This window comes from Peromyscus leucopus, chromosome 9 (assembly GCF_004664715.2).
Source record: "Peromyscus leucopus breed LL Stock chromosome 9, UCI_PerLeu_2.1, whole genome shotgun sequence".
Taxonomy (NCBI): Eukaryota; Metazoa; Chordata; class Mammalia; order Rodentia; family Cricetidae; genus Peromyscus; species Peromyscus leucopus.
Window position 1 is genome coordinate 113,419,434 of NC_051070.1, and position 27,353 is coordinate 113,446,786.

The following is a 27,353-nucleotide window of genomic DNA, read 5'->3' on the forward strand; positions in this document are numbered from 1 at the left end:
TCTAAGCTTCTTGGAGATCAGGGCAAAGCTAAATGAAAAGGCTGGGGCTGGGGTGTGGCTCAGCAACTGAGCATGCCCGAGGCCCTGGGCTGGTTCCTAGCACTAATGAGCAAAGGAGTTTCCTTGCTGGCACACTAGGCGTTACCCACCAGACTGGAGCTCCCAGTCTCGGAGTTGGGTTCCTTACGGAGTATTTGGTCTCGTAAGTAGCTCCTTCCCTCCCCCATGTACCAGTTACTTTTCTTGTTGTTGTGAGGAAACACCTGGTAAAAGAGACTTGCGAAGCAAGGGTTTGTTTGGCTCACAGTTGGAGGATTCAGTCCACCCTTGGGAAGCCTGAGGCAGCTGCTCACACCACATCCATAGCCAGGACCCCAGCCCAAATCAGGACGCTGCCCCATTTTTACAGTGGGCCTCCCATCCCAATTAAATCCCTCAGACATGCTCAGAGATTCGTTTCCATGGTGACTCTAAATCGCATCAAGTTGACAATCGAGATGAGCTGTCTTGCCCCTTTTCCTTGCGCTTTTTTTTTTTTAAGCGTTTTTGTCTCTCTTGCTTTTTCATTGTGCTGCACGGTCCAGGCTAGCTGTCCCACGAGCTTCCAGCTGGCACTGCTGTGTCTGCCTCATATCTCCCCGCAGGAGTGCTGGAGATACAGGTGTGCACCGCGTCTGCCCTTTGATGTGGGTTCCTAGGAACAAACTGGGGTTACTGGGCTTGTGTGGCAAGTGCTTCTGCCCACTGAGCCGCTCCCTGGCCCTTCATCTTGGGTTTCTATTATCAAAATTCAGGAATATTATGGGCCTTGAAATTTTAAAATTCTTTGCACCTTGGCACCAGGATGTCTCAGCATCTAACTTTAGATGGAATCTTTACAGCTTTGTAATTGGCATTTTGTGGGCATGTGGGTTCACTTCCAGAGATGTTCCATGCAATAAAAAGAATTCTAATCTTAGAAAAACACTGATTCCCTAGAGAATGGATCAGGTGGTGAATAAGCGTGCTTTGGTTCTGCACACTCTAGGCCTTGGTTGCATGCCTGAGGATGAAACAGACTGGGGTGGACTTTGAAGCAAGGCTCCAGGATAGAAATCGAGCATGGGGCAACCCTGTTTTCTGAAGCCACGAGCCTCAACTTTTGATTTTTATGAAACCTTGCCAGGACATGCCAGGACCACTGAAGAAACATGCCCTGAGAACCTACATGTCCCTTGTGTTTAGAGACCCCTTCCCAACCTTCCTGGAGTTTGTGGGTGCAGTGAGCCCTTCCTCCACTTTCAGCCACAGGGGCAGAAGGCCAGTGCCCCACATCACAGCTGACGGCCTTGCAGACATCCTATGAGAAGTGATAACTGGCTATCACACTATGGTTCTCATTGTTTTTCTGCAGACCAGTGAGCAACTTTCTCCAGCGAGGAACCACCACGCTGAAGACTGCTGTCCCCCTTGCGAGCGGGCTCTGGCCAGGTTGGCACACGGGGGCCAGAGTGGGGGTCTTTGTCTCAGCACAGCACCGGGCTGCTCCTGAGGCTCCAGCTGCCTCCAAGGATCTTGTTGGCAAGTAAGCTTTCTGCTCCCTGACACACACTCCAATCCAGCACCCCTCCAGACTTGCTACGTATAGTCCAGACTGGGATGGAACTTATGAGTGATTTTCCTGGCTCTTGAGTGCTGGGATTACAATGGGGGCAGCATCATATCTGGATGAACCCATTGCTCCGACGAGAAGGGTACTGATTATTACAGTAACTTTCCTTACAGCTTTCTTCCATATTGACTGAGAGGAAGACCATCTAGGGTAAAATGTCGCCCTGTATCAACTGCCAGGTTTTTGTTGCTGCTTTATCTTTGTTTTTTGGTTTTTGTTTGTCTCTTTGTTTTTGTTTTTGTTTTTTTTTGTTTTTGAAGACACCTACTTCTGATCACATAATAGTTACCTTCTTCTCAGCTGTAAGGAATTGTGTCCCTACTAAGACCCGACTTCGTGCTGTAGAAGTTTCTGGGATGGCCCGGGCTTTAGAGGATTATAAAGGCTCTGAACCAAAGAAACTCAGTGGCAGGAAGGACTTATTGGGCTTACACTTCCAGGTCACAGTCTGTCACTGAGGGAAATCAGGCAAGGAATTCAAGGCAGAAATATGGTGACAGGAATCATGAAGGAATCCTGCTTCCCGGCTCCCTCACAGGTTTACGCCTAGCTGGCTTTCCCTATGCAGCTTAAGACCACCTGCCCAGGGATGGTACTGTTTCCGGTGCACTGGGCCCTCCTAATCGATTAGTAATCAAAACAATCTCCCAGAGGCATGCACACATGCAACCAGGGCTTTCCTGTCTGAGGACTCCGGGCTGTGTCGAGCTAACAATGAAAGCTAATTAGGATGCCTGGCATTTTATTTGGGGCTCCTGTAAAGCAGCTCCTGGGATAAAGACGGAGGACCAAGGATCTGCCTGGAAGGGAGGTAGCAGAAAGCGAGTGGAGCCAGTCGGTTACAGCCATGGCTAGCCAGAGTCCCACTCACTGGGGACCCCCTGAGAGAGTTTATAAGACACAGCTCATAAGTCTCCACTAGGAGTGAGGAGGTAGGGTTACCAAACACAATTTCTCCTTTCACTGACAAGACGGGGAGGAGTCGGCGGTGGAGGGGGGGGGATTGGGGCTCCTTGAGATGTCAGCTGTTTCGGATAGGAACTCTCTGAAGTAGAGGGCACAGGAGGTGACAACACATAGAGGAGACACAGAAGAGGGTCTGACATGGACATGGACATGCCACGTGGGTGACGCCTCTGCAGGTGAGCTCAGGGAGTTGGACCAGATGACCACTGCATTTCCTTGTACTGTCTCACCATAACCCAGAGTCTGCTACACTATCCCTCACCCAGCATACAACCGCATCATAATAACGTCACGGTGTTTTTAACCCATTGCCATCCGGATCCATCCAGGAGAACGAGTCAGACGGAGGCTACCTCACTCTAATGTTTACCAACCCGTCTCCCCTCTGGGCACAAAGAGGCTCAGGCCATAGAATCCAGCTAAAGTTTAATAACATTGTTTGGGAGTATTTATTTACTTTAATAGTTACATTCTATTTATGGTAAGCAGAGTGGACTTTTGTTTGTCTTAGTAATATAAACGTTCGATTGACAAACATCGGGGAAGCCTGTGTTGCTTTGTAGAAAATCATTATGCCCATCTCAACGTTAAGGGCTCTGGCAATGTTTTGTAAGTCACCAAAGTCACTGGTAACTGCCCCATGCATCTTACCACTCATGACAAGCACAGATGAGCACCTCCCTCTGGCCTTCTCCCCTGGGCTGGCTGAATGGGGCCTCCTCCTTTCCCTTCTCTGCCCAGTCATGGATTAAAAATGAAATTCCTATCTAATAGGTCTAACTTTAGCCACAGGAAATGGGAGTGCTTGGGAGACCCGAAGCCTTAGCCATGCTTTGTTTTAGGATGGACACTTTATCTTCCCCCAACCTTCTTCCTTCTCCTTGTGAGAGGAGGGTGTGCCTGTGCCTCTCTGCAGAGCCAGTGGGGAGCCAGGCCTGCTCGCTCTGCACCCTGGTTGGCTTCACAGGATACTCGCAACTTTTTTGCTGTTGAAAATTTACGTCCTGGCTCACAATGTTATGTACCGTCGGAACGAAGCAAGGCCCGCATCTGGATGTATTCTAACAAGTGCTGTGATGATGAGGAATGTCCAAGTGAGAAGTTTAAAGACCTTCTATGTTGTAATCATCTAGACACCCAGACGGCACATAGGAGATGCTTTTTCAAAAAGAGAAAGTTCAACTTCCATGTAGATACTTCTCCAGCTTTATTGTAACACAACTTTCTGAAGCTTGTATATTAATGTTTAGCAGACGTTTCTAAGTCACAATGATGTTATCGTTTTTCTTGCCTGATGCATAAATTGTAAAATAAACCAATTAGTGAACAATTATTGCCTGGGTTATGATCTATTTTTAAGGCTGGCACCATAGCCATGTAGCATTAGCTAGTGTGCTTTCCCTCTGGATCAGTTTCTCCATCTACACGTTCAGGGAGTTGAGCCAGGTGACCTCTAGTATTTCCGTCGCATATGATTACATGTGGCCAGGGACACCACTGGCTGGAGGAGGAAAGAATGACAGAGACTGGGAAACCCGTCCAAGAAAAGTCAGAGGTCCTTCACTTGGTCCTTCACAATTCAGAGGCCTCAGAATTGCAGATCACAGTGACCCTTCTACCAGCTGCGTGCGTGCGTGCGTGCGTGCGTGCGTGCGTGTGTGTGTGTGTGTGTGTGTGTGTTCCTGTGCACTGAACAGACCACAAAAGGTACATCTGTTTACAGCAGATCTGGAAAAGAGGTCATGCGCCCCCTTGCAAACACACCCACAAGCGCTCATGTGGAGGTTGGAAACTTCCACTACCCTGCTTGTATCAGTGAAGAGACACTAAGATGCTTCAGGCAGGATGGGCTCCAAACTTGTCAGGAGCAGAGCAAAGCGAATACAGCGATGATGTTTCAAGACAACGAAAGCAGAACAAACCAAGTGCCTGCCTGGGAGGAGGGTCCAGTGTGGGCATTGGTTGCAGGTTGGTGAAGACAACCCTGCTTTCAGACTCACAGAAGCCTCAATGCCTCAGGGGGAGCCTTTTCCCCAAGCCCAGCTCACATCCAGGAATAGACAACGTGTGATTTATTCTTCAGCAAGGGCACCTAAGACCAGCTCATGGGGAAATTTCTATCTAAAAGAAGTAGTGGGGCTGGATTGATGGCTCAGAGGCTAAGAGCACTGGCTGCTCTTCCAGAGGTCCTGAGTTCAATTCCCAGCACCTATATGGCGGTTCACAGACATCTGTAATAGGATCTGGTGCCCTCTTCTGGTGAGTAGGCATACATGCAGATGTGTCACACACACACACACACACACACACACACACAAACACGTTTCGTTTCCTTGAGGCAAAGACTCTGTCCAAGTTACCTATAATTCAGAGTCTGCAGCTTATGCTCCAAGGTGGGAAGAGAGGTGAGGTGCTGGAGGGGAGGACTTTAGACAAGGTGCCACTCATGCCTGCATATTGGCAAAATTTGTCTGACCACACAAAGGTGGGGAGGCAGGGTCTCTCACACAAAGCTGGAAGTGGACCAGGGATGATGGGGCCCCTCTCAGCGTCTGGTCCAAGTGCAGATGTGTGGCCAGCTGCTCAGCATCCCACCTTTAGAGACGCAGGCTACAGTTGGTCTTACCTACAATCACTCAGAGACCTGCCTGCAATGCGTTTAAAAGACAAGACTAGAAAAGCACACATGTCCATCAGTGGGAAGTTGTGTGCAGTCAGTCAGTCCTGACGGGTCTGTCAGTCAAAACTCATCTCTCAACTGATCACCTTCTCACACACATGACTGCACTCTGTCACGTACAGTACATATCAACTCCAGCGCTGCTGGCTCCTGTGGAAGAGCTGAGTCCATGGTGACCCAACCGGAACCACAAACACACACAGCTTCCCTGCTTCTGGACTAGGGATCCTGAATTTTATTTCATTTTTTGATTCATGACCTCTTTATATTTTTTAAAACTTATTGATAGCTCCCAATGAACTTTTGTTTATTGTGGGTAATAGTCATTGGTGGTTATGGCATGAAGAAATAAACACTCAGACTGGGGATGTAGTTCAGTGGACAGAGCCCTTGACTCTCATGCATGCAGCTCTAGGTTCCACCTAGCACCGAATGAAACTGGGTCGTGCTATCATCCTGGCACTTAGAAAGTGAAACAGGAGGACCAGATAGTCAAAGCCATCAACAGCTACACTGGGGACTCTGTCACTGGAGGCCAACCAGTGACACCTGAGACCCTGTCTCTGTGAGGAAAAAAAAACCTCAGACACTCAAGAAGTATCCATTCTTCCAATGAATGGGGTGTTGGACCTGTTTATCTAGCACACATATGAATACGATTTAACTGCATCTTCTTTATTTTGTGTTTGGCCAACACTCCTTTCTGCCCGGCCGGCCCGTCTGAAGAAGCTGGATTCGCAGACCTGCTCCTGGGTCCATCCGCTGGGGCACTGCACTCTGGCCAACACACAGGAAGAAGCCTGCTTTCTGGTTAGCCATGAGTTCCTTCCCTCCATGGCTTGGCAGTCCCTAGGGGTCCTAAGATGGGAGTTTCTGACTGTCCTGCAGAGATATCATTCATGCAAATGTTGCTTCCACTTCCTTTAAACCATCTATGGCTCAAAGACTTCAGTCTGCCATCTGCCCAATCAGGCTTGTGTTGAAAATCTGTTACTGTCCTGCTTTACATACTGAGCTTTCTGTCACCACTGGGTACCTAGAGTAATGCTTACCACAAATCACTAAGCCTGTTGTACACTCACACCTTAGCCCCCAGGTTGGAGGGTTCCCTAATCTAGAAACTCTCCCCTGGTTTACCTTCAAAGTTTTCTTTTTCTTTTTTTTTTTTTCAGATACTTATTTTTTTTTGTTTTTTTTTTTTTTTTGTTTTGTTTTTTTTTGTTTTTTCGAGACAGGGTTTCTCTGTGTAGCTTTGTGCCTTTTCCTGGAACTCACTTGGTAGCCCAGGCTGGCCTCGAACTCACAGAGATCCACCTGGCTCTGCCTCCCGAGTGCTGGGATTAAAGGTGTGCGCCACCACCGCCCGGCCAGATACTTATTTTTTAAACAGGTAATACAAATGCATTGTTGGGGCACTTTTGTTAAGCTTTGAGGATTCCCCCCTTCCACAGGGAAAAGGATGAGACAGGGTTTCATGTAGCCCAGGCTGGCCTTGAACTCTTGATTGCCCTGCCTCTGCCACGGTGCTTGGCTAGATGCATGGGATTAAGTTGTGAGAGGCAAAGCACACAATGACAGGCACAGCTCTTTCCTATTCCAGCCATCTCCTCCTCTCCTGGGAGACAACCTCTGCATCAAGTTCCTTCCAGATTCTTCCAGAGATGCCTCGACATAGAGAAGCAAGCAATTCACCCAAATGGTGGCAATCCTTCTACTGTATCTTGAAAGCCTCCCATGCCACCAGGCCATCAAGCCAACACAAATGGCCTCATCTCTTCAGTAGCTGAAAAGCCTTTCTTTCCTTTTTTGGTTTTGGTTTTAGTTTTGGTTTTTCAAGACAGGGTTTCTCTGTGTGGCCCTGACTGTCCTAGAACTTATTCTCTAGACCATGCTGGCCTCTAACTCAGAGATCTACTTTCCTCTGCCTCTCGAGTGCTGGGATTAAAGGCATGCTCCATCACACCCTGCCCTGCAAAGCATATTTTTAACGCATTTAGTTATTGAAGTCTACATTAGTTGGCATGTCTGTGGTACAGGAAATGTTTGACACAAATCAGTCTATGTGCAGGAGACACTGTAGTGGTATTCAGGCTGTGAAGCTAAGTGATTATTAATGCCACCAGATTGTACTAAAAAAGCCCTCTGTAATTTATCCTCCCACTGGCCAAGTAAGGACTAGCCTGCCACCCTTACCAATGGTGTTATCTATCTTTTAAATCCCCACCAAGGCTCAAAGTGAGAAATGATAGTTTGGTCAGGTTTAAACTGACTTTTTTTCTGAGATCCAGCCTCTATAGTTGTGCTGATATAGTAGCCAGGAAGTACATGCCTCTATTCAAATTCCCATTTTAATTCAGTAACACAAAGAAAAAAATGAGCTCAGCTCCTTAGCTGCACTAGCCAATTTCAAGTAGTTAGTACCACTGGTGGTCACTGCCCTCCATCTGAGACAGGGCAGGTTATCCAGGTGGTCCCACATTAGACTGAAACTGGCCACTGTGACCCATGTGCAGTGACCAGACACTTAAAATGTGGCTGGCCTCAGTTGACCTATATATTTGAAAGACTTCATATACAAACAAACATACATTATATATATAAAAGCTACTATTTAGGTATTGAGTTAATATTATGAAAATTCACCTCTGTTCTTACTTTTTTTTTTTTAAACCTGGCTACTAGAACATTCAGAATTATACATGTAGTATGTGCTCTGTTTCCATGGGCAGTACTGTGCCACAGCACACAGCATACCCAGAGACATGCTCTTTAGTGGCATAATTCCTTTCTCATAGGAACAACTGCAATCCATGTAACTGTGAAGTCAAATGGACCCTTCAATCTTTTTCTTCTATGCCCTCCCTTGTCCCATGAAGATAGGCTGAGCTGAGCAAGAAAAAAAAGACAAGGCCACAAAGATTCTGCTGGCCAAAAACCAGCCTGCAACAAGCCAGCACACTCCCCACCTGAGCAGCCACAGGCAGGAAGTAGTGGCATTGCTGACCCCCAAGGAGGAACTCATTTCCTGGTGGCTGTGGAAACAATCCACCAGAGAACAGAGCACCTTCAAAAGGAACACAAGAATGGTTTCAAGAAAACTTCCGGGACTCCTCAGGGCCCAGTTCCTCCCTGCCCCGGACCATGTCCACCTTCATCCGGGGCTTGATATGGCTTCAACACAGGTCCCCAACTCATCTGGCTCTATGTCCAGCTCTAGGTGAGGACAGAGGGACATGTGAAAAGGGGAGACCAGAGAAAGAGGAGACAAGGCTCTACCTGAAAGATCTCACAACATGATGGCTGAGCAGTTGAGAGATGTAACGTGTTTCAGTCATCTGTGTCTTTGACTTGGGAAATGAAAGGACAAGAAAACTCATTTTTGGAGCATGGCCCAGGAAGCTGATAGTCCAGGACAGGCACTGTATTATAAAAAAGATAGTAATGTCTAACATTATAGGCTGGAAAAATGGCTCAGCAAATTGATGTTTGCAGCCAATCCTTGGCAACCCAAATTTGAGCTCTAGAACCTACATGGTGGAAGGCAAGAACTAAGTCCCAAAAGTTGTCCTCTGGTGTCCCTACATGCACCATGGTATATACAAGTGCATGTACACACACACACACACACACACACACACACACACACACATACACACACACACACGTTTGTAAAATTATTTAAAAAATCTAATCTCATTTGAGCATAAATTACTTGATTGGGTAAAACATTAATAATAACAATAATAATAACTATCATCATCATCATCATCATCATCATCTATGTGCCTTTGGGCAAAGGAACTAACCTATCTGGGTCTCTGTTGTATAAGCAATCAAATAAGATTTGTGAGATGAGTTTTTTCCTACCTCTTTCAGTGGGTAAGTCTGGACCTTAACCATACAAATGAGGTCTCATCAGCCCTCTTTCTTCATCCTCATTGCCTGCCTCATTTGGAAAATACCCGCTGGAGAGCCAATATAAGTTGGACTCTGAACCTGACATCAGCATTGACTCATAGAACATCTTTTCTTCCTCTGGACAGATCTCTTCAGAGACAGAATGAAAGAGAGTGGATGGGTGAATTACTGGAGCAGATCTCTTCCCTCAGGGTGGAAATGCTCATAATAATGTCCAATTTTCTGTGGAAAACACCCAAGGGTGTGTGAGGCCTCATAAAGACAAAGGGCTAATGATTTAGAGAGACTGTAGTAGATCAAGTACCTAGTACATGTGGGCACTTGAAGAGTTAGCACCCAGAATAGCCTGGGAGTTCTGCACCTGAGTTTTCCAGGAGCAAAAGCCTTCCTCTCCCCATGTGCCCCTGTGCCCCTGGCACTAAGACGTGTTCACTACCCTTCATCTCCTACCTGTGCCCCTGGTACCAGGACTTGACCAATCTCTCCTTTCTTGTGTTGGGATACTATAAGCATGCTGCAGCCAGTCTGTCTGCCCAATGTGGACGTGGAGGACCAAGCGGAGCACACCCTGAGAGATACTCATCACCAGCCAGGTCTCAAGCAGTCCCCACAGACTTGCATCTATCACATATTAATTGAGGTCTGAGACATGCCAGGCTTCAGTTAGATGTCCTCATCATCTGCATCATTTACTCTCACCCCAATACAACAGAAGGTTCTACACAGAGATCAATAAATGTAGGCTCAGCAATGACGTCCACGACCCCTCAGCTCGGGCCTGTGGCTTGCTCTGGTCAATGGAGTGTGGGTGAAAGGGACAATTCCAGGCTTGCACATTATGATGGCCAATTTTAATTGTCGACTTGATGCAATCTAGAATCACCTGGGAAGAGAGTCTCAATGAAGGACTATTTAAATCCATATGACCTGTGCCATGTCTTTGGAGACTTCCTTGATTACAGTAACAGTGGGAAGACACAGCCCACTGTGGGCGGCACCATTCTCTGGGCTTAGGTCCAGGACTGTATTAAAAAGGAGAACGTAAGGTGAATGTAAGTATGTATGCATTCTCTGGATTTGACTGCAGATGTGACTAGCTGTTTCAAGTCCTTGCCACCCCAATCTCCCTGCAGCATTGGACCATAGCCTGAACTGTGAGCAAAAATGAACCCCCTCTCTCCATGTTGCTTTCATCCGGGTATTCTGTCACAGCAACTGGGAAGGAAACCAGGATATACCCTAAAAGATATAGTACATCTCTGCTTGCTCCTCTGGACAAGAGAAGAATCCACATGCGAACCCTTATGGAGCCAGCCTGCCTGTCAGGAGGCCTCTGAGTTTGGGGATGGTTGTTACCCAGCATAAACTGACTGAGGCAGTCCCCCTCACTCAGAGAGTGACCCTGACCTCTCTCACGTCTCACAAAGGTGGGGCTTTACAAATTGGGTCACTGGGAAATTGGTGGCTTTCTTAGTCACTTCCCCCTAGGCTGGTAACGGGCCATTCAATGAAGACAGCAGGGGCCACAAAGGTGAACATTTCATCTGAGAACCTGGTACAGAAGCAAGAACTAAGCTGATTCTTAGGGGTAGAGGGGTGATGGGTCAGAACTGGGGTGATGGTTCATTCTCATCTGAAGTAAGCAGGGTCAACAGTCACAGTCAATGTCAGGGGACAGGTGGAACCTGTGGAAGGGGAGGAAGAGGATAAACCCCAGACAAGCAGTGAAGAGGTGAGGAGGTCAGCCAGGGATGAGATGAGCACACGGGGGGTAGAGAAGTCAGAACATGGATGACATTATTCAGAAACCAGGTGGTCAGAGCAAGGTGGCCAGAGTCCGTGTCCTGAACTCTTCCCCACAGCAGGGAGCAACAGGACCTCAGATGTTGTGAGGCCACTGAAGTGTAGGACATGGGCCTACACTTACAGAATCACTACAGATCGTACGGAGTATGCTCAGCTCCATTTATCAGAACGTTTCTTTGCTAAGAAATGGCCAAGCTGTGATTCAGGACCATTAAGTTATAATACGATGAAACTAAGGTTTAACAACAATAAAAAACAGAATACCAAAAGGCAATTAATTAATTAATTAATTAAAAGGGTTTTTTTAATGACAACTTAAAGAACAGCGTGTAAAAAAATAACAGTCCATGTGGGGTTCATATGTGGAAAATAAGGGTGAATTTGGAAGGACATGGGGCCATTTCAAGTTTCTCTTTCCTCTAGATCACAATCATTGGTCACAGTGAGCGGGTTCTGAGCTAAATGTTTAGAAGGCTCCAGACTGATCCTAGCCACATTGCATAGGATTCTCGTCCCCATTCTGCAGGTGAGGCAACTGAGACCCAGAGAGGTAAGAAACTTGCAGTCATTGTGTAAGGAATAGTGAGTGTGTGAAGGCAAGGTGTCCACTCTAGAATCCAGATTCTTTTTTAGTTCTTAAAAAAATGTGTTGTTTTTTTTTAAATTTTATGTGTATAACTATGTTGCCTACATATATACCCATGTGCTGGTTGCGTGCAGAGCCTGTAGAAAAGTGGAGTTACAGATGGTTGTGAGCCACCGTGTGGGTGTGAGATCGGGTCTTCGGGAAGAGCAGCCAGTGCTATTAGAAGGAATGAGCGAACACCAGAGCCAATGGCCGGAGACGGGTGGGACCTGGGGAGCGGGGAAGAGTTGAGCATCATCAAGATTGGCAGGGAAGAGATGGGAAAATGAGCTAGACAGCTTGCTGAGGCAGGCCCACGGGGGAGGCAGAGAAGCCAGAACATGGACGAAGTTATTTAGAAACCAGGATGGACTGAGTGAGGGATCGCAGCCAGAGCCTGCTTCCTGAGCACTTCCTGAGAGAGCTGCCTACCCGGCCGGCACCACGAACCTGTTTCCCTAAATGACATCCATACCATCTATATTTAGGTCCTAGGCCACCCATTGTTTCTGTCCCAGCAGACAGTGGTGGTCACCACCCTGACTCTGTCCCTGTGAGTCACATGTCTGAGTGTTCTATCGGGAAGGCTCTCTCAGAACCAGCTCTGCATGTCCCTCCCCTCCTGTGGTTCCCATGTCCAGTCCTGGGAAGGCTAGGAGTCGTTGTATGGAATATGCTGCCTGGCTCCCTCCACGAAATCAAGCCAAGATCACATTTACCTCAGGGCTTAGGGCCTTTAGAGCCTTGCTGCCGCCAAGTCCTTGCATCCTGAGACTTCTTTCCTCTGGCAGTCTTGCTCCTAGGCAGGTCTTTTAGCTAAGATGGAGTGTAAAATCACTCACTTCTCTGGTAACTACCCACACATTCTCAAGTTAGTACGACATGGGACCTGGTGACATGTGGCATGTGCTGGCCCTGCAGGGCACCACCATGAGCTATTTCAGTTGTTTCTCAGGACAACCCAAGAAGGTGGGCATTATTATTTCCATTTCACAGCAGAGAACTTAGATTCAGGGAGGCTCCTAGCACACCTTGGGTCGTACGGCTAAGGCAAAGTTGGGCTCCAGCCCACACCTGGCTGCCTCCAGAGCCCCTTAACTCTCACAGCGCACTGGCTCTCCACAGACACAGGACTGCTCCAGGCAGAGCTACGATGAACTGATGAGCTCTTGAGAGATGTCTTCCCTCCCACAACTGCAACTTCTCCAGAGCCTTTTCTGAGACCGTCAGAGATAAGAAATCACAATCTACTCCACAGTATTTCCAAGAACACTCAGCTAGCCTATTACATTTTGATTCAAGTAGATATCCTGGTGTGTACCTAAAAATCACTTATTAACTGAGACAGACGTTAAAAACCAAGTTTTGCTTTGATACAGCATAACTGTGTGCCTCAGACTCACATCAGAGCTGAAATGAGTTTGGAGACAATGGCATTTGACAGGTAGGGAAACTGAGGCCCAGAGAAAGTGACTCGTCATGAGTCTTACTCATGTCATTGAACCACATCAAACCACCACAATGGACAAGTTGACAAAGCACTGGCGAGCTTAGACATTGTGCAGGGTGGGAGACCTGGCGGGGCCCAGCTTCACTGTCCCCACATCCTGTCCAATGGCTAGAGGTGTCACCGATGCACCCATTCTGCCTCCATCTGAAACCGGACTCACTCACCCGCTAACAGACTTCAGGAAAATTAACTTCTCTAAACCTCAGTTTTCCCATCTGAAAAATGGAAATAAAAATAGCTAATCCCTACTGTGCTACAGTAACTCCATAAACTGGTAATGTAAATGTTATTGTGTATCCTATGCTAATATCATTTATATGAGATTTTTTTTTTTTTTTTTTTTTTTTGGTTTTTCGAGACAGGGTTTCTCTGCATAGCTTTGCGCCTTTCCTGGAGCTCACTTGGTAGCCCAGGCTGGCCTCGAACTCACAGAGATCCGCCTGGCTCTGCCTCCCGAGTGCTGGGATTAAAGGCGTGCGCCACCACCGCCCGGCTATATGAGATTTTTTAAAGGTCAATTTCCATATCTCAAAGGCTCAAAAATTATTCTTCATTAAGCAAGCAAATAGCTGGTATAGTGAAATTACTCAAGTCATATGACAGGATTAAAAAAAAATGTTTGTAGAATACCAGTAGAATTAAAAAGAAACCATAAAATGGGAGAAAATATTAACATATCACTTTTATAACAAGGGATAAACATCCAGAATACAAAGAGAATCCCTAAAATCCCTCAGCCACAAAAATCAAACAACCTGATTAAAAAATGGGCACAGGACTTGAGATGTTCCTCCACAGATGTACAATGTATATGAAAACATCCACATCACCAGCATTTGAGAAACACAAAAAGAAATACCTAACAAAAGTAAAAGCAGAAAATAGTACGTGTTGACAAGGATGTGGAGAAACTGGGATCCTTGTGTGCTTCGGCAAGATGGAGAACAGCACAGATGCTGTGGAAACCTGCACAGTAGCTCCTGAAACATTCATAATTGGGACCCAGCAATTCCACTTTGGGGTACAGACCCCTAGAAAGTGAAAGCAGGGCTTCAAAGATACATTTGTAAGAGCATTGTTCACAACGCTAAAACATGCAAGCAACCCAGGGCCAATGAAGGATGAAGAGGTGAGCAAAATGTGGCACATACACAAACAGAATACTATTCAGCCTCGAGGGAGAAAATTCTGAAACACGTTACATCATGGATGAACCCTGAGGACATTATGTGAAACAATCCAGTTAAAGAAAAGGTAAATCCTGGTTGACTCAACTGGCGAATACTTAGAGCAGTCAAAATCACGAAGAGATGGCTTGGGTGATAATGTGCGTGCTGTTCAAGTATGCGGGTCTGAGTTTGGGTTCCATCACCCCGTAATGCCGGGCATGGTGGCACCCGGCCTGTAATCGCAGCGCTGGGAAAGCATGGGCTGGGGTTTGCTGGCAGTCAGTCTGCTCAAATTGGCCAACTCTAGCTCAGCAGGAGACCGTGTCTCAAAAGAGATACAGTAGAGGGCCAGTAAGATGACTCGGGGGGTCGGGCGGTGGTGGCGCACACCTTTAATCCCAGCACTCGGGAGGCAGAGCCAGGCGGATCTCTGTGAGTTCGAGGCCAGCCTGGTCTACAGAGTGAGTCCCAGGAAAAGGCTCCAAAGCCACACAGAGAAACCCTGTCTTGAAAAACCAGGGGGTAAAGGTGATTGCAGCACAAACCTGAGGGCCTGAGTTCAATCCCCAGAACCCACAAAAGGGTAAAAGGAGAGAACCAAGTCCAGAACGTTGTCCTCCAACCTCCACATGTGAGCTGTGCAAGTATGTCTACACATACGCCGTGTATACACACACAGTAATAATGAACACAAAATTAAAGAATAGTAAGGTGGTAAGTAATTGAGGAGGACACCTGTGTATGGCCTATACACACACATACACACACACATGTACAGTAGAGACAGGAGGTAGAATGGTAGGTGCCATCTACCAGGGGGTGGTGGGCAGGAGTACTGGAGATGGATGGTGACGACAGGCACACAGCATTATGGATGTATTTAATATCACTGAACTTTATATACTTGAAATGTTTACAGTGGCAACCAAATGTTGCATGAATTTTACCCCATTAAAAAAAAGGAAAAAAAATCTGTGCCTGTAATAGTCATGTACAAGAACTGGGACCAGGATTGCAATAATGAGTTTGAAGATGTAATTCTGCTGAGACTAGAACAAGCGATGGGATTTCCCTTAAAGGGTCGTTGTGGCTTCTCTAAAAGGTCAACACATACACCAAACAAATAAGTGAAAGGGACAGGAGAGGAAGCTTTGGGACCCTGAGCCATTCTTCAACCCAGAAACAAACTGTTTCCAGCCACTCATTCCCAAACAGCCTATGCCAAGTTCCAGCACACTGAGGGAGAACCTGAGTTTCCACCAGTGCCAGGCTGGCTTCAGGTGTCCAGTGACAGCACCTTCTAAACACGAGGGTCACCTTGGGGAAACCTAAAAAAGAGTGGCTCCAAACTTAACGACCTTCCAGACTGCATTCAGCCACTCTCCAACCCAAAGCAGAGACGGTGGGTGACCTTGGAAGTCCGCCTTGAGATGCAGACATCAGAGGAGGAGGTAGAAGCATCCTTTTTTTTCTGTGTCTTTTTCTTCCCATTAGTTGATGTGGGTCTCTTATTAAAAATATCAAGTGCTGGCATGGTAGAACTGAGGGTCACCAGCCCTCCATGTGCTCTCCTCCAATCACAGCTGCTGAGGTGGTGACAGTGATGCACGCTACCTGGCTCACCACCGCAAACACACGCGGCACACCGCCATCCTAACCACCGCGCACAGTCTCTTCCTGATCAACTCTAAAGAGAGGCAGGGACCTGGCTCCATCATCCAGGGGCTTTGTGTTTCCTTTTGTTGCTGTTTTGCTTTTTCATAGCAGCTCACTGCAGAGCAACTTGGGTCATGAAAAGACCACTGCACCCTCCCACACCTCGGGTTCTGGCACCCAGTGGAGGCATGGGTGAGAGTTAAGAGCACCCATCCCCAGCTCGGGAACAACCGGGCACTTACCTGTGCACGCAGAAAGAAGCAGCACCACACCATCGGGCGCTCCGGCCTCATCCACCCTGACTCCCTGGCTGCGAACTGCAGCAGAGCCCCGTGGACAGGCCTCCCGGAGCTGTGTGAGCATGGTTTCCCTGAGGGAACTCCTCCCCGCCACTGGAGCTACAGGGCAGGAAGTGACAGGGGCCATCCGTTACAAGTGTCAGAAGCTGAGAACACCAGCCTGGGGCTCCCCGCCTGCCTCCGGTAGTTTCCTTGTCTGGCCTGCTACTGCTGCTCTTGGGAGTGCTCTTGGCTTTGGCCCACCAACCTCTAGAGCAAGCCAAGCTCACTGGGTCCCCACCTAAAGCCATGCGGGATGTCCAGGCAGCCCTGGGGATGTGCTGCCTCTCACGTGGAGCTCTATATATTTAAACACTGGAGTGAAACAGAGAGACAAGAGGGATATGGGAAGGCCAGCTTTGTATACAAAGACAATATCAATGGTCCCCTTGAACTTCATGCCCTGCCTAAGACACAGAGCACATACAGAGCCACAGTTTAAAAGTGACCACACACCCATCCGTTGCTTTCTTTTTACTTGGGCAAATCTGGCCTCTTTCCTCCAGTGCCTTTTAAAAATAGCTGCTTCTGGAAGTCCTCCTTTGGGTTTCTGTCGAGGATCACAGGGGCTTCCTGCTCTTCTCATGGTTATCATGGAAGTAACCCGGGGCTGGCATGTCTCATTTTATAGACTGAAGGTCTCATTGGGATGCACACCCGTCCCCTGCTTCTTACAAAATCTAGACTTCCTCAGGTAAAACAGACAGTATCACTATGACTTACGCGGTCTGGAAGAGCACAGTGAACCAGCACGGCGCCTCTCCGTACAGTGTTGTGGGTCACAAACCCAAGGAGACCTCAGTCCAGTAGAGCTTTCGATTATTTTTTTAAGGTCCCCAAGAGGGCAGAATTTCTATGTTAAAAATCTTCTTAAATGTAATGTTTCGATACAAAAAAATATAAGCCATGGTTCAAAGGACCAGGATAGAGAGCGAGTTCATTTGGACAAGGCACTGATCTAACAGAAGGGATTCAGTCCAAGGCTTAACTTCAGGGATTGTGAAAAAGGCTAGCCCTATTCATGCTGCCAGGAAAACACAGGCGCGCGCGCGTGTGTGCGTGTGTATGCTGAAGAGGGAACTAAGAATTAACTAAGCCCCCAAAAAGACTTTCAATGGGGACAAAAACTTGAGAACTCTCAGAGCAAGGAACATGGACATCTAGTAAGGGTACCGGATGAAAACCAGGCCACAGCAGGGAACAGTGGAACCCCAAGATGCTTGGAAAGTGACCAATACTCAGGCATGTCCAGAGGCTGCTGGGACAGGTTCTCCTCCTACCTCAGGGAGGGTACACTTGTTTGAAGAAAGAAGGAAGTGAAATCACTGTCAGAGTGCTCCTGCCTAAAAGACAACCCCGAGTCACCTTGGGGCTGGCACCCAGGAAATGCTTAATAATGTGTGTCCACCAAGTGGGGGGTACCAGATGATCCTAACACTTCACTGAGACGGATTTTTGCTCCAGACCCACACAGGACCCACTGTACTTTGCTCAGGTCCTTCAACAACTTCCTTGGGTGGCAACCCAACCAAAGAATGAATGCTAATCCCCTGAGGATTCCTGGGACATTAAGTCCAGCCCCTCCTCTCTTGAAGATCTATGGGGAAGCCGCTTCCAAGAGCTCCAATCCCCAAAGCCAGCCTTACGCTGGTGAACCTCCAAGGGAAATGTGAGCTGACCAGAGCACGCTATGGTCTGGTTCATTTCGGTGGAGGGATGGACCACTCACATCGACTAACCCTGGGCTGACTCAAACTTCCAGCTACTGCCAGAACAGGGAAGAGCACCAAAGGCCGTGGGCTACAGCATTTCACGGAATAGGTGAACCCGACTGAGCTGGGGGCAGGTAGCGGTGCAGGAGGAAGGGAGGAGGGAGAGAAGGAAGTCTACAGATGCCCTGGCAGGGACCGGGGCACAGCCTGCAGAAAGGAAGGAAAGGCACACACAGCCACTTCCTCTGCAGCTGCTCCCACCCTGACGGGACTAAGAACTCCAGTAAGAAAATGAGTCTGAAGACGGCAGCACCCCAAGAGAAAGCTGAGAAGAAGCCCCCGACCTGCAACCTTCGTTTTGAGCTGCAGCATGTGCGCTCATAAGGGAACTGGAGTTTCCACTGTTGGAATCTGAGGCTAACACGGACTCAAATATGCTTTTCAACGTTGCAAGTAGTATATCACTGTCATATGGTCAAGCCATACAATAAAGTAAAAAAGAAAAATGCATCTTTCCAAGGGCCCTGCCACAATCCCCTTTGCCAGAGGTAATTCGGTTAAACCCAGAGAGAGACTTGGAATCATGAACACTAACGCCTTCAGGATGGGATGGAGATAAGATACCTGAAGGCAAAGCCAATGGACAGCAGCCCCACTGAAGAAGTTTGTCTTTATTCGGTTCCTGCTCTGGGGGTCCCAGGGAACTACCAGCCCCAGGTGATCACACATTCCAGCTTGCTTCTTAAAAGCCTAAATTCCAGCTCTTTTGTTTCAAAGAAGGAAGACAGAAACCTCCCATGTTTTAAGTTCTGGTAACACTTCATCGTTGTACCCATACGATGGTCAATGGCCACACGACATAGTGCCGGCTGGATCTGACCTAAGGGCCATCTAGTCAGAAGATATGGTGGCAAGTCTGGATTTTTTCCTGGTATTGAGACACCCCTGAGCTTCTGGGTGTAACAAGGTCTTTTCCACCACCCCCTTCTTTTCTGAAAACAGGACAACAACATTGTTGAACGGCACAGGCCTGTTACTTGACACCCAGGGTATCTTCCACGTCATAATGCATTTCCAGCATCGCACCAGATCACTATACAGCTCACTCAGCCCTCAGCAGGCTTGAAGTGTGACTGTACGGTTATCCATTATCACTGCTGCCAATGTGGGCACCTAGCTCACGGGGCCCGCGCACTGGCAGAGGACAGGAGCCATGATTACTGTGATAGTACACAGTGACTACCAATCGTTGATGTTTTAACATGGACCCTTACCACGTGGTGGTGTTTGCCTGATCCCCACAACTCTGTTCTCAGGAGGCCTTAATTTTATTATGGCACTCTACTTTGAAGCTTTTGTTGATGTTTAAAAACAAAACAAAACAAAATGAAAGTCAAAAAGGGAATGTGAGCTTCCCTTCAGCACAGGGCCTAGGTGGCAGTACACACACACACACACACACACAGGGCCTAGGTGTCAGAGGTTGGTCGGGGGAACACCTGCAGTCCACACACACATACACACACACATACACACACACTCACACAAATACACACACACACACACACACAAATACACACACACACACACACACACACACACACACACAGGGCCTAGGTGGCAGAGGTTGGTTAGGGGGGAACATCTGTAGTCCATACACACACATGCACACACACTCATACAAACACAATCACAACACACACATACACTCATACAAGCACACACACACAGGGCTTAGGTGGCAGAGGTTGATCAGGGGGAACACCTGCAGTCCACACACACACACACACACACACACACACACACACACACTCATACAAACACACTCACACTTACACACACATACACTCATACAAACACATTCACACAGAGACAAACACAGGGCCTAGGTGGCAGAGGTCAACCAGGGGGAACACCTGCAGTACACACACACACACACACACACACACACACACACACACACCTCCTGCCATCTTACCCCTCACCACCATCCAACAGCCATCTAGAAAACAGCTTTTTTGATATTCAGGAATCTGACAGGTTGAACCAAAACCACTAGAAAGAGGAAGGATTGTCTACAATAGGAACTTTACCTGCCTCCTAGAAAGAAAATCATCCCTTCAACGCCCTGCTTCACAGATGTTCAAGGGAAATCTCACATAAATTAGAGAGAAACTAAAAAATAAATAAATACAGCCATCAAGTTGTGGAGGCACGAGTTCCCACGGTTTGCTCTTTTTCTTCACCTTGTGGTGTTGATTCATTTGTTTCTACGTGGGAACCCCACCCTGTGGCACACTGGAGCTGTGTTCCCACAGTGAGTCAATAACCAGACCTGCAGCTGACTCCACCAGCACAGCGCTTCTTGGTATCATGGGAACGAGGGCTGCTCTCCTGTGCTGCTATTCCACGCAGCTGACAGCATCTTCTGGTGAGGAGTTCCAGGCAGTTTCCGACAAAGGCGGAATATATTTCCTGGGGTTGTGAGAATTTCGGTTGCATGAAATCTAATGGTCGCATTTCAGTAAAATTCTATCTTTACGAAAAGTGAGTAAATGGACTGGTGAGACGGTGTAGTGGATGAAAAAACCTTTATTGCCAAAGCCGGATGACCCAAGTTGGATCCTCAGAACCCATGTAAAAAAGCCAGATATGGTGACACACATCTGTAATCCTAGCACTCCCACTGAGAGATGGGAGGTGGGAACAGAATTGCCCAGAAACTTGAGGGTCATCAGCCTGGAGTATGCAGTATGGGAGACACAGTTAGAAGAGGCCCCGCCTCAACAAGGTGGAAGACGAGAACAGACTTCTGAACGTGCCCTGTGACCTTCACACACACACACACACACACACACAGAGAGAGAGAGAGAGAGAGAGAGAGAGAGAGAGAGAGAGACATAGACACACATACACATGCACACACACACACAATGATAAATAATGAACAAAAAAGGTAGTAAATTCTAGGTATTGTGCCACCTGCCTGTTACCCCAGAACTCTGGGGAGGAGGGAGGAGGATCTTGGGTTTAAGGACAGGCTGGTCTCCAGAATGAGACTCTGGTGGGGTGGAAGAGCAGGAAGCAGGGGGGGAAAAGGACAGAAGGTAGGGAGTGATGAGGAAAGAAAAAAAAAATCAGCAAATTCGGGTGCTTCTTCCCATGTGAAATTCATCGTGTTCCGCGATCGCTTATTTGTGCTTGAGACGCCAGACGCACCACAAAAGCTAAAGTGTTAGTTAGAAGGCAGCCTCCAAACTGTGACATTTATGTGCACCTGGCGCCTCAAGCTCCCATAATTCTGCACACTGAATTGTGAAGGGGGAAGTCATCGCAGTAGAAATGGGATGCTAATGGTAACCAAAATTTAAAACCATTACCCGTTGATTTAACCAACATCCCAACATCAGAAAAGTATTGCACAGACCTTAGGTTTCTGAGGTTGTTGTCATATTCGGGTACAATGAAGGAAAACCAAGTTTTTCTGTTATGGTTAGAGGGAGGAACCATAGGTCTCTGTGGTGGTGTCGTAGTGGCCGAGAGTCATCACACACAGCGCGTCCGTGAGAATTAAGACCTTCAGAGCATGTCAAGCCTGGGCACTTACTTGAGGTGGGACCCCTTCATTGAGTGTCTCTCTTCCATTCTTCACTGCTGTAAACAGAACTTGTGTGGCTGCTCGGCCTGCTTTACTACTAGTTCTGAGTAGGGGTCAGGCCTCCAGAAGCCACCCCAAGTCAGGACCAACGGGACACAGCTGATTTAACTCAAGAGATTCAGACCAAGCTCTGCTCAGTGCCCCAGCTCAACAAGATTACAAAATGATGAGAAGAATTTAGGAACAGACCTGGCTGTCCAAGGTCAAGAACAACAAGTCTTCATCTACGGTTTCAACCCAAGAACTAAAAATAAACGGTGCTTTGGCATGGGGTCCTTACAGACTGCCAACCCATCTACTCTTTTGGACTTATCTTGCTAGTTTTGCTTTGAGCAATTATTTGTGTATAGTACTTTTTTCTCTCTAACCAAATCGGAACCTTTATAACCAAATTCCTCACATTATTTGACAACTAATACTGTTATGGCTTGAATCTGAAATATCTCCCACAGGCTCATGGTTTGAGCATGGATCTATTTTGGGAGGTTGTGGAACCTAAACCAAGAAAATAGACCACTAAGGTGGGGGGAGGGTCTTCAGCTACCTCAGTCAGTCCTCCTGTACCTCTGTTTCCTGGTCCACCAGGATATGAAGAGCCTCTACCGTGTGCTCCCACCACCACGAACTGAGTGATTCTCCTGGACCTTCCTGACCACAAGGAACCCTCTGAAACAGTAAGCCAAAACCAAAATCTTCCCTTCCTTAGGTTGTCTTTGTCCGATGTGGTCACAGCAACACAGAACTAATACAGATGCCCGGCCAACCACTCTACTAAGAGAATGTGAAAAAGGGCCGAGTCACAGGTGCTGGCAGCTGTGCATTCCTTGCAACCACGAGCAGCCTGAAGAATGGCCTTGGAACACATTTGAGACGCTGCAAACAAGCTCGTGTGATTTACGGTTTACCTGAACACGAGACTCCTTCATGCAGCTCTTCCCAGGGACCGTCAAGTCCTCTTGGTTAGCCTGTCAGTCAAAAGTGAAACCCTTGTGGGTTACTGACCTCGGCCCAATTCTTTGGAAGAGACAAGATTTTACACAAATGATGAGTTGATCACTATCAGCCAGAGAACTTCCTTACTTGGAAATGAGATTTGCTCTTTGACATTAGACTGCCAAATCCAGTTACCAGTGGAAAGTCTGAACGCGGGGGCGGGGGTGGGGGTGGTAGTTTCTGAAGCCTACATTGAATAACCAGGAGGATTTTAAGAAGTGCTTTGCTCATGTGAGAAAAACAACGCTACACTTTAATTTTCTGGGCTAAGATATGCAACAAAAGCAAAAATCATTTTTTATTACCCAGTGTCTCCTCTGCTTCTCAGTTATACTTAAAACAATTATGACATTTCTTTATATAATATATATTTTGTTCCTTGACCCACATAGAGCAGTGGGTTCTCTCCCTCCTCTGTGTGGGTTCTGGGTATGGAGGCCGGGCAGTCAGGCTTGGGACCGAGCGCCTTTACCTGCTGGGCCATCTCATCGGCCCTTTCTTCCTTACTGTAACTCTAGCTACAACTGCCCGGCTGGCCCAGGGGTACAGCATTAAGATGAGTGTGGGGGCCACAGACGGCCTGGCTGAGCTGGTAAGTCATGTCACTTCCTTCACCCGTTTCCTCCTGTGTAAAGCCCACAGAAGGATGCCTTCATCCTCAACAGTCTGTGGGGAGGACCACAGGACACTGACTGACGTGTGTACAGGCAGAGCAAAAGCTATGGGGCCGCCATAGATCATTCTATTTTTATATAGGTTTAAATTTTTCTCTTAAATTTTTTAAAGTAATTTCTTTACTTATTTTCAAAAAGAAGAAACCTTGTTTTGTTTTTTTCATTTATTTCTATTTGCTTTGAGTCTGTGATGGGGTCTAATGAGACAGCCAGGATGGCTTTGAACTTGCAATCCTCCAGCCTCAGCCTCCTGAGTGCGTGTGTGTGTGTGTGTGTGTGTGTGTGTGTGTGTGTATGTATATATATTTAATGTTTTATATATATATATTTAATGTCTTCTCTAACATTACTGTGTCCATCTAAAAAGCTCAAGAGTTCTACCAAAAATACCCTTAAGAAAAATAGCAAGATATGAAGACGCACTCTGCCCACATGTCTCAGAACACTCACTCGGCTGTACAACAGTAAAGTACATTTGTTTTTCTTCTTAAAAAAAAAAAATGAAATGTGTGTTTAAGTATATCTGAAGAATAAAAATTGCTACTTTCACCCCCCTTAAATCAAAATCATAAAGGAATCACCAAAACGCTGGAAAACAGAAAACCAATGGGATGCTGGGAAAAGGCTTAAGCTCCTACCCAAGGGACAACAAGGTTCTGACTAGCCTGCAGCACCTGCTCCCATCCAGGCCGCTCCCAGGACACTGTACCTTTAAGAGAGACTTCCTGCTGAGGCAGAGATTTCCGAATGCAGCTTCCTGGAGACCACATACATAAACAATAAACTCTGCTGAAGAATTGCAGATAGACAATACAGCCCGTGCGGCCGCAGCCGTAACAAGAACCAATTATGAGAGCTGACAATAGCCAGGGCCATTTCCAGCAGGAATGGAGATCTGTGATAAACACAGGGGAGACATGTTCCCCATCCACCTGCACAAACACAGTGCCTAGCCTCTCATCCCAGAGAGAGAGAGAGTTGTCTCCAAACTCAGGGCTGCTTTTTAAATTATCATTGGCCAGGAAGAAAACAGTCAAAGCTCTTCTCAGACGCTGCCACCCACTAAGTGCACACTGAAGAGGCCTCATGATTCCAGGCTGACCGTCAAGGCCTGGGATGTCTCTAACAACCAAGGGTGTGTGTGGATGCCCTACAGCTGAACTTCCTTCCTGGGCCTGGGGAGTCCCCAGCTCAGAAACTAGAGCCCCAAAAGAGTACTGCCCACCTACTCACTTCCCAGCCTTCCTTGTACCAGAGCACTAGCTAGGCTCAGCCAATTAGGTCCTCTCATCCTACGCCTAGGTCAGGTGGGAGACGGGGCAGCCAGAACCGCGAAGAGCTGGCTCTGTCATCATTAAGAGGAGGCTGTGAGGGCAGATTGGAAGCCATGTTCTATTGCCTGTGATACAACGGTGGCATCCCCCCCACCCAGCAGCGTCAGCAAAAGTGTCCTTAGGAGAACTGTTAGTGGTGTTATCTGGGACTGTTCCTGGTTCCCGGATCCTTCCAAGTCTCCCTGAGCTACCCTGAGTTCACTTTCTACTTAACAGAACTACGTTTTATTGCGAAGGGGTTAATCCCTGCACACAGACTGGCAAGGCAGTCCAGAAATCAAGTGCACAGAGTAATTCTGAGTCCCAGGACCAAGTGGTTTCTCTCACATTTACTCTGTCCTTTGACCCCAGGTCCTGCATCGATTGGCTCTAATTCCTCCAGGATCTTATCTCCTACTTCCCCTCCCTCCTCTCAGGCTGAGGTCACGTGTTCTGTTTCTCATCAGGCTCCTTCCTGTCTGAGTCTTTGCATTGGCTATTCCTCCCCAGGAAGCTCCGCCCCAGCTCTCATGCAGCCGCAGCAGCAGCAGCAGCAGCAGCAGCAGCAGCAGCAACCGCAGCAGCAGCAGCATCCTCACCAGGCAATATCAGCTCAGGGGAGACCTTTCCTGACCAGACTGTCCAAAGGACTATACTCCACATCCCAACTCTTATTCTCTGTCAAGATACCTGTTGATTTCCTTTGCAGAACTCACCACATCCTGCAATGAATTCACTTCAATAACAAGAGCAAACATCACTGCCCGAGGGCTTTCTACGCGCCGGATGCCAGGCGAAGCGCTGTTAACTCGCCGCTCTGTGCTTTTATATCCCTAGTCCACAGACAGCCTTTAGGCTTGGAAAGGTTAAGGGAGTTGTCCCCTGAGCTGGGCTTGACAGAGATGAACAAAACCTTTAACTTGGATTTGTATTGGGGGGGGGGGGGCTCCGCACCACAGGGCTCCCTCAGGCAGGTGCTGGGACCTTGAACCAGGCACTCCAGCCTGAAGAAGTCAGGGACAATTTTCAGGCTCTACCCAAAGGGAATGCCTTCAATGGGATGTCAGGGATGTGTGAGCACTACTTGGCTGAGGAGGGGGTCAAAACAAGAGAGGGAGTGAGAGACTGACAGCATAACTCCTGGAGGGAGCCAGTTAGTTACAGGGCCTGCAGACGGGCCAAGGCATAAAGACTGGCTGAGAGCTGGACTCAAGGACACAAACCATCGTACACGGCTCAGAGTGGCCGCACAGCTGGACAGAAACTCATTTTGTCAAGGACAACGGCATGATACATAATACTGGTCTAATACTGGTAGGTTGGTAGTCATTTCCTCTACGTTTTAAAATCCACAGACATAATTATATTAGCTAAAGGCCAGAAACTGTAATCACAATTTAAAAAAAAAAAAAAAAAAAAAAGTCCCCTTTCTACTTCTCCTGGCTCTCCTTTCTCCACCGAAGAAGCCAGACAAGGTCGTCCTTCCAACAGCACACCGAACCCTCCTATGATGAGAAGCTACACAGAGCTCTGAAACGGCTGATTCATTGAGAAAACCAGGAGTCCCCTGCTTTTTGATAATGACAGTTATCCCCATCAAGACTCCTGTACTGGGCTAACAAGACCCACCTCAGGTTCATGTCATCATTAAAAGCAAAAGTTGCTTGCTGTTTTCCTAAGAGTGTGGTTTGAACATAAAAGAGCCTCCTAAGTGGAACGGGCATCTGGGGGCTGAGGGAAGAGACCCCACCATGACCCTCTCTGATGTTGTTTCTCAAGAATTCCTTCCCTGGGAAAGCGGAACAATGTCTACTCCTCCTTAGGAAGTCCCAGTGGCAAACCAAAGTAGGATTCCACCAGGGTTCAACTGGGGAGCCAAGGAGGTGACTAGGCTCCCAGAGTGGGGGTGGGGGGGTGGGGGGGTGTTCCCGAGAACAGCATGGGGGATCTGAAAGCAGCAGCAGTGAAAAGCCTTTCCTCAGCATGGATGATGGCTTCCTCACAACCACAGAGATGGGGCCCCCTTCGGTCAACCGCCCCCATATACGTCAGCATTTCATAGAACACCCCGGCCCCACCAACTGAAGGCCACATCTGGTTAGGGCAGAACTTCATACAAATGGCTGGAAGGAGCAAATGGGATCTCAGGTGAGGGTCCAGGGACCCTCTCACCACCTCCTTCTAAGGGGGACTCTCAACAGTCAACAAAGCTCGGTGGCACAGCCTGTGTGAGTTCAAGGCCAGCCTGGTCTACAGAGTGAGAGTCTAGGACAGCCAGGGCTTCACATTGAAACCCTGTCTCGAAAACAAACAAAAAACAGTCATTGTGAGTACTGACAATGTCTAGGTTACTTCTAATAGGAATATAAATCTGTACAAATAGATGTTGCTGGTGTTAGTGTATGTGCACACATACACATATATGATTATCATATATAACAAGACATTTTCCCATTAAACATAATAGGTAGCGTTCTATAATGTAGTGATCATGGTTTTATTATCATCTGCTTTAACCCAATGTAAGAATTTGTTGGGGCTGGGATCTGGTTCTCTGTGCTTGTCCCCCGCATACACTAGACCCTAGCTTCAATCCTCAGTACCACATAAACTGGGTGTGACGGCACATGTCTGTAATTCTACCTACCTGTATTCTACTCAGGAAGTAGAAGCAGGAGGATCAG

The 27,353-nt window shown here is 47.6% G+C and overlaps 1 protein-coding gene across 3 annotated transcripts in view; it reads right to left on the reverse strand.

Moving 5' to 3' along the window:
• Arhgef3 (Rho guanine nucleotide exchange factor 3) overlaps positions 1-27,353 on the reverse strand; it is a 283,414-nt gene that overhangs the window by 147,135 nt on the left and 108,926 nt on the right. The window contains exon 1 of one of the 3 annotated variants that reach the window (XM_028882411.2): positions 16,224-16,357. The exons of the other annotated variants lie outside the window; for them this stretch is intronic. Coding sequence (XP_028738244.1) covers positions 16,224-16,274 — 51 coding nt within the window. The 5' untranslated portion in view covers positions 16,275-16,357. Of the gene's footprint in view, positions 1-16,223; positions 16,358-27,353 lie in introns of those variants that run through there. 3 annotated transcript variants of the gene reach the window in all.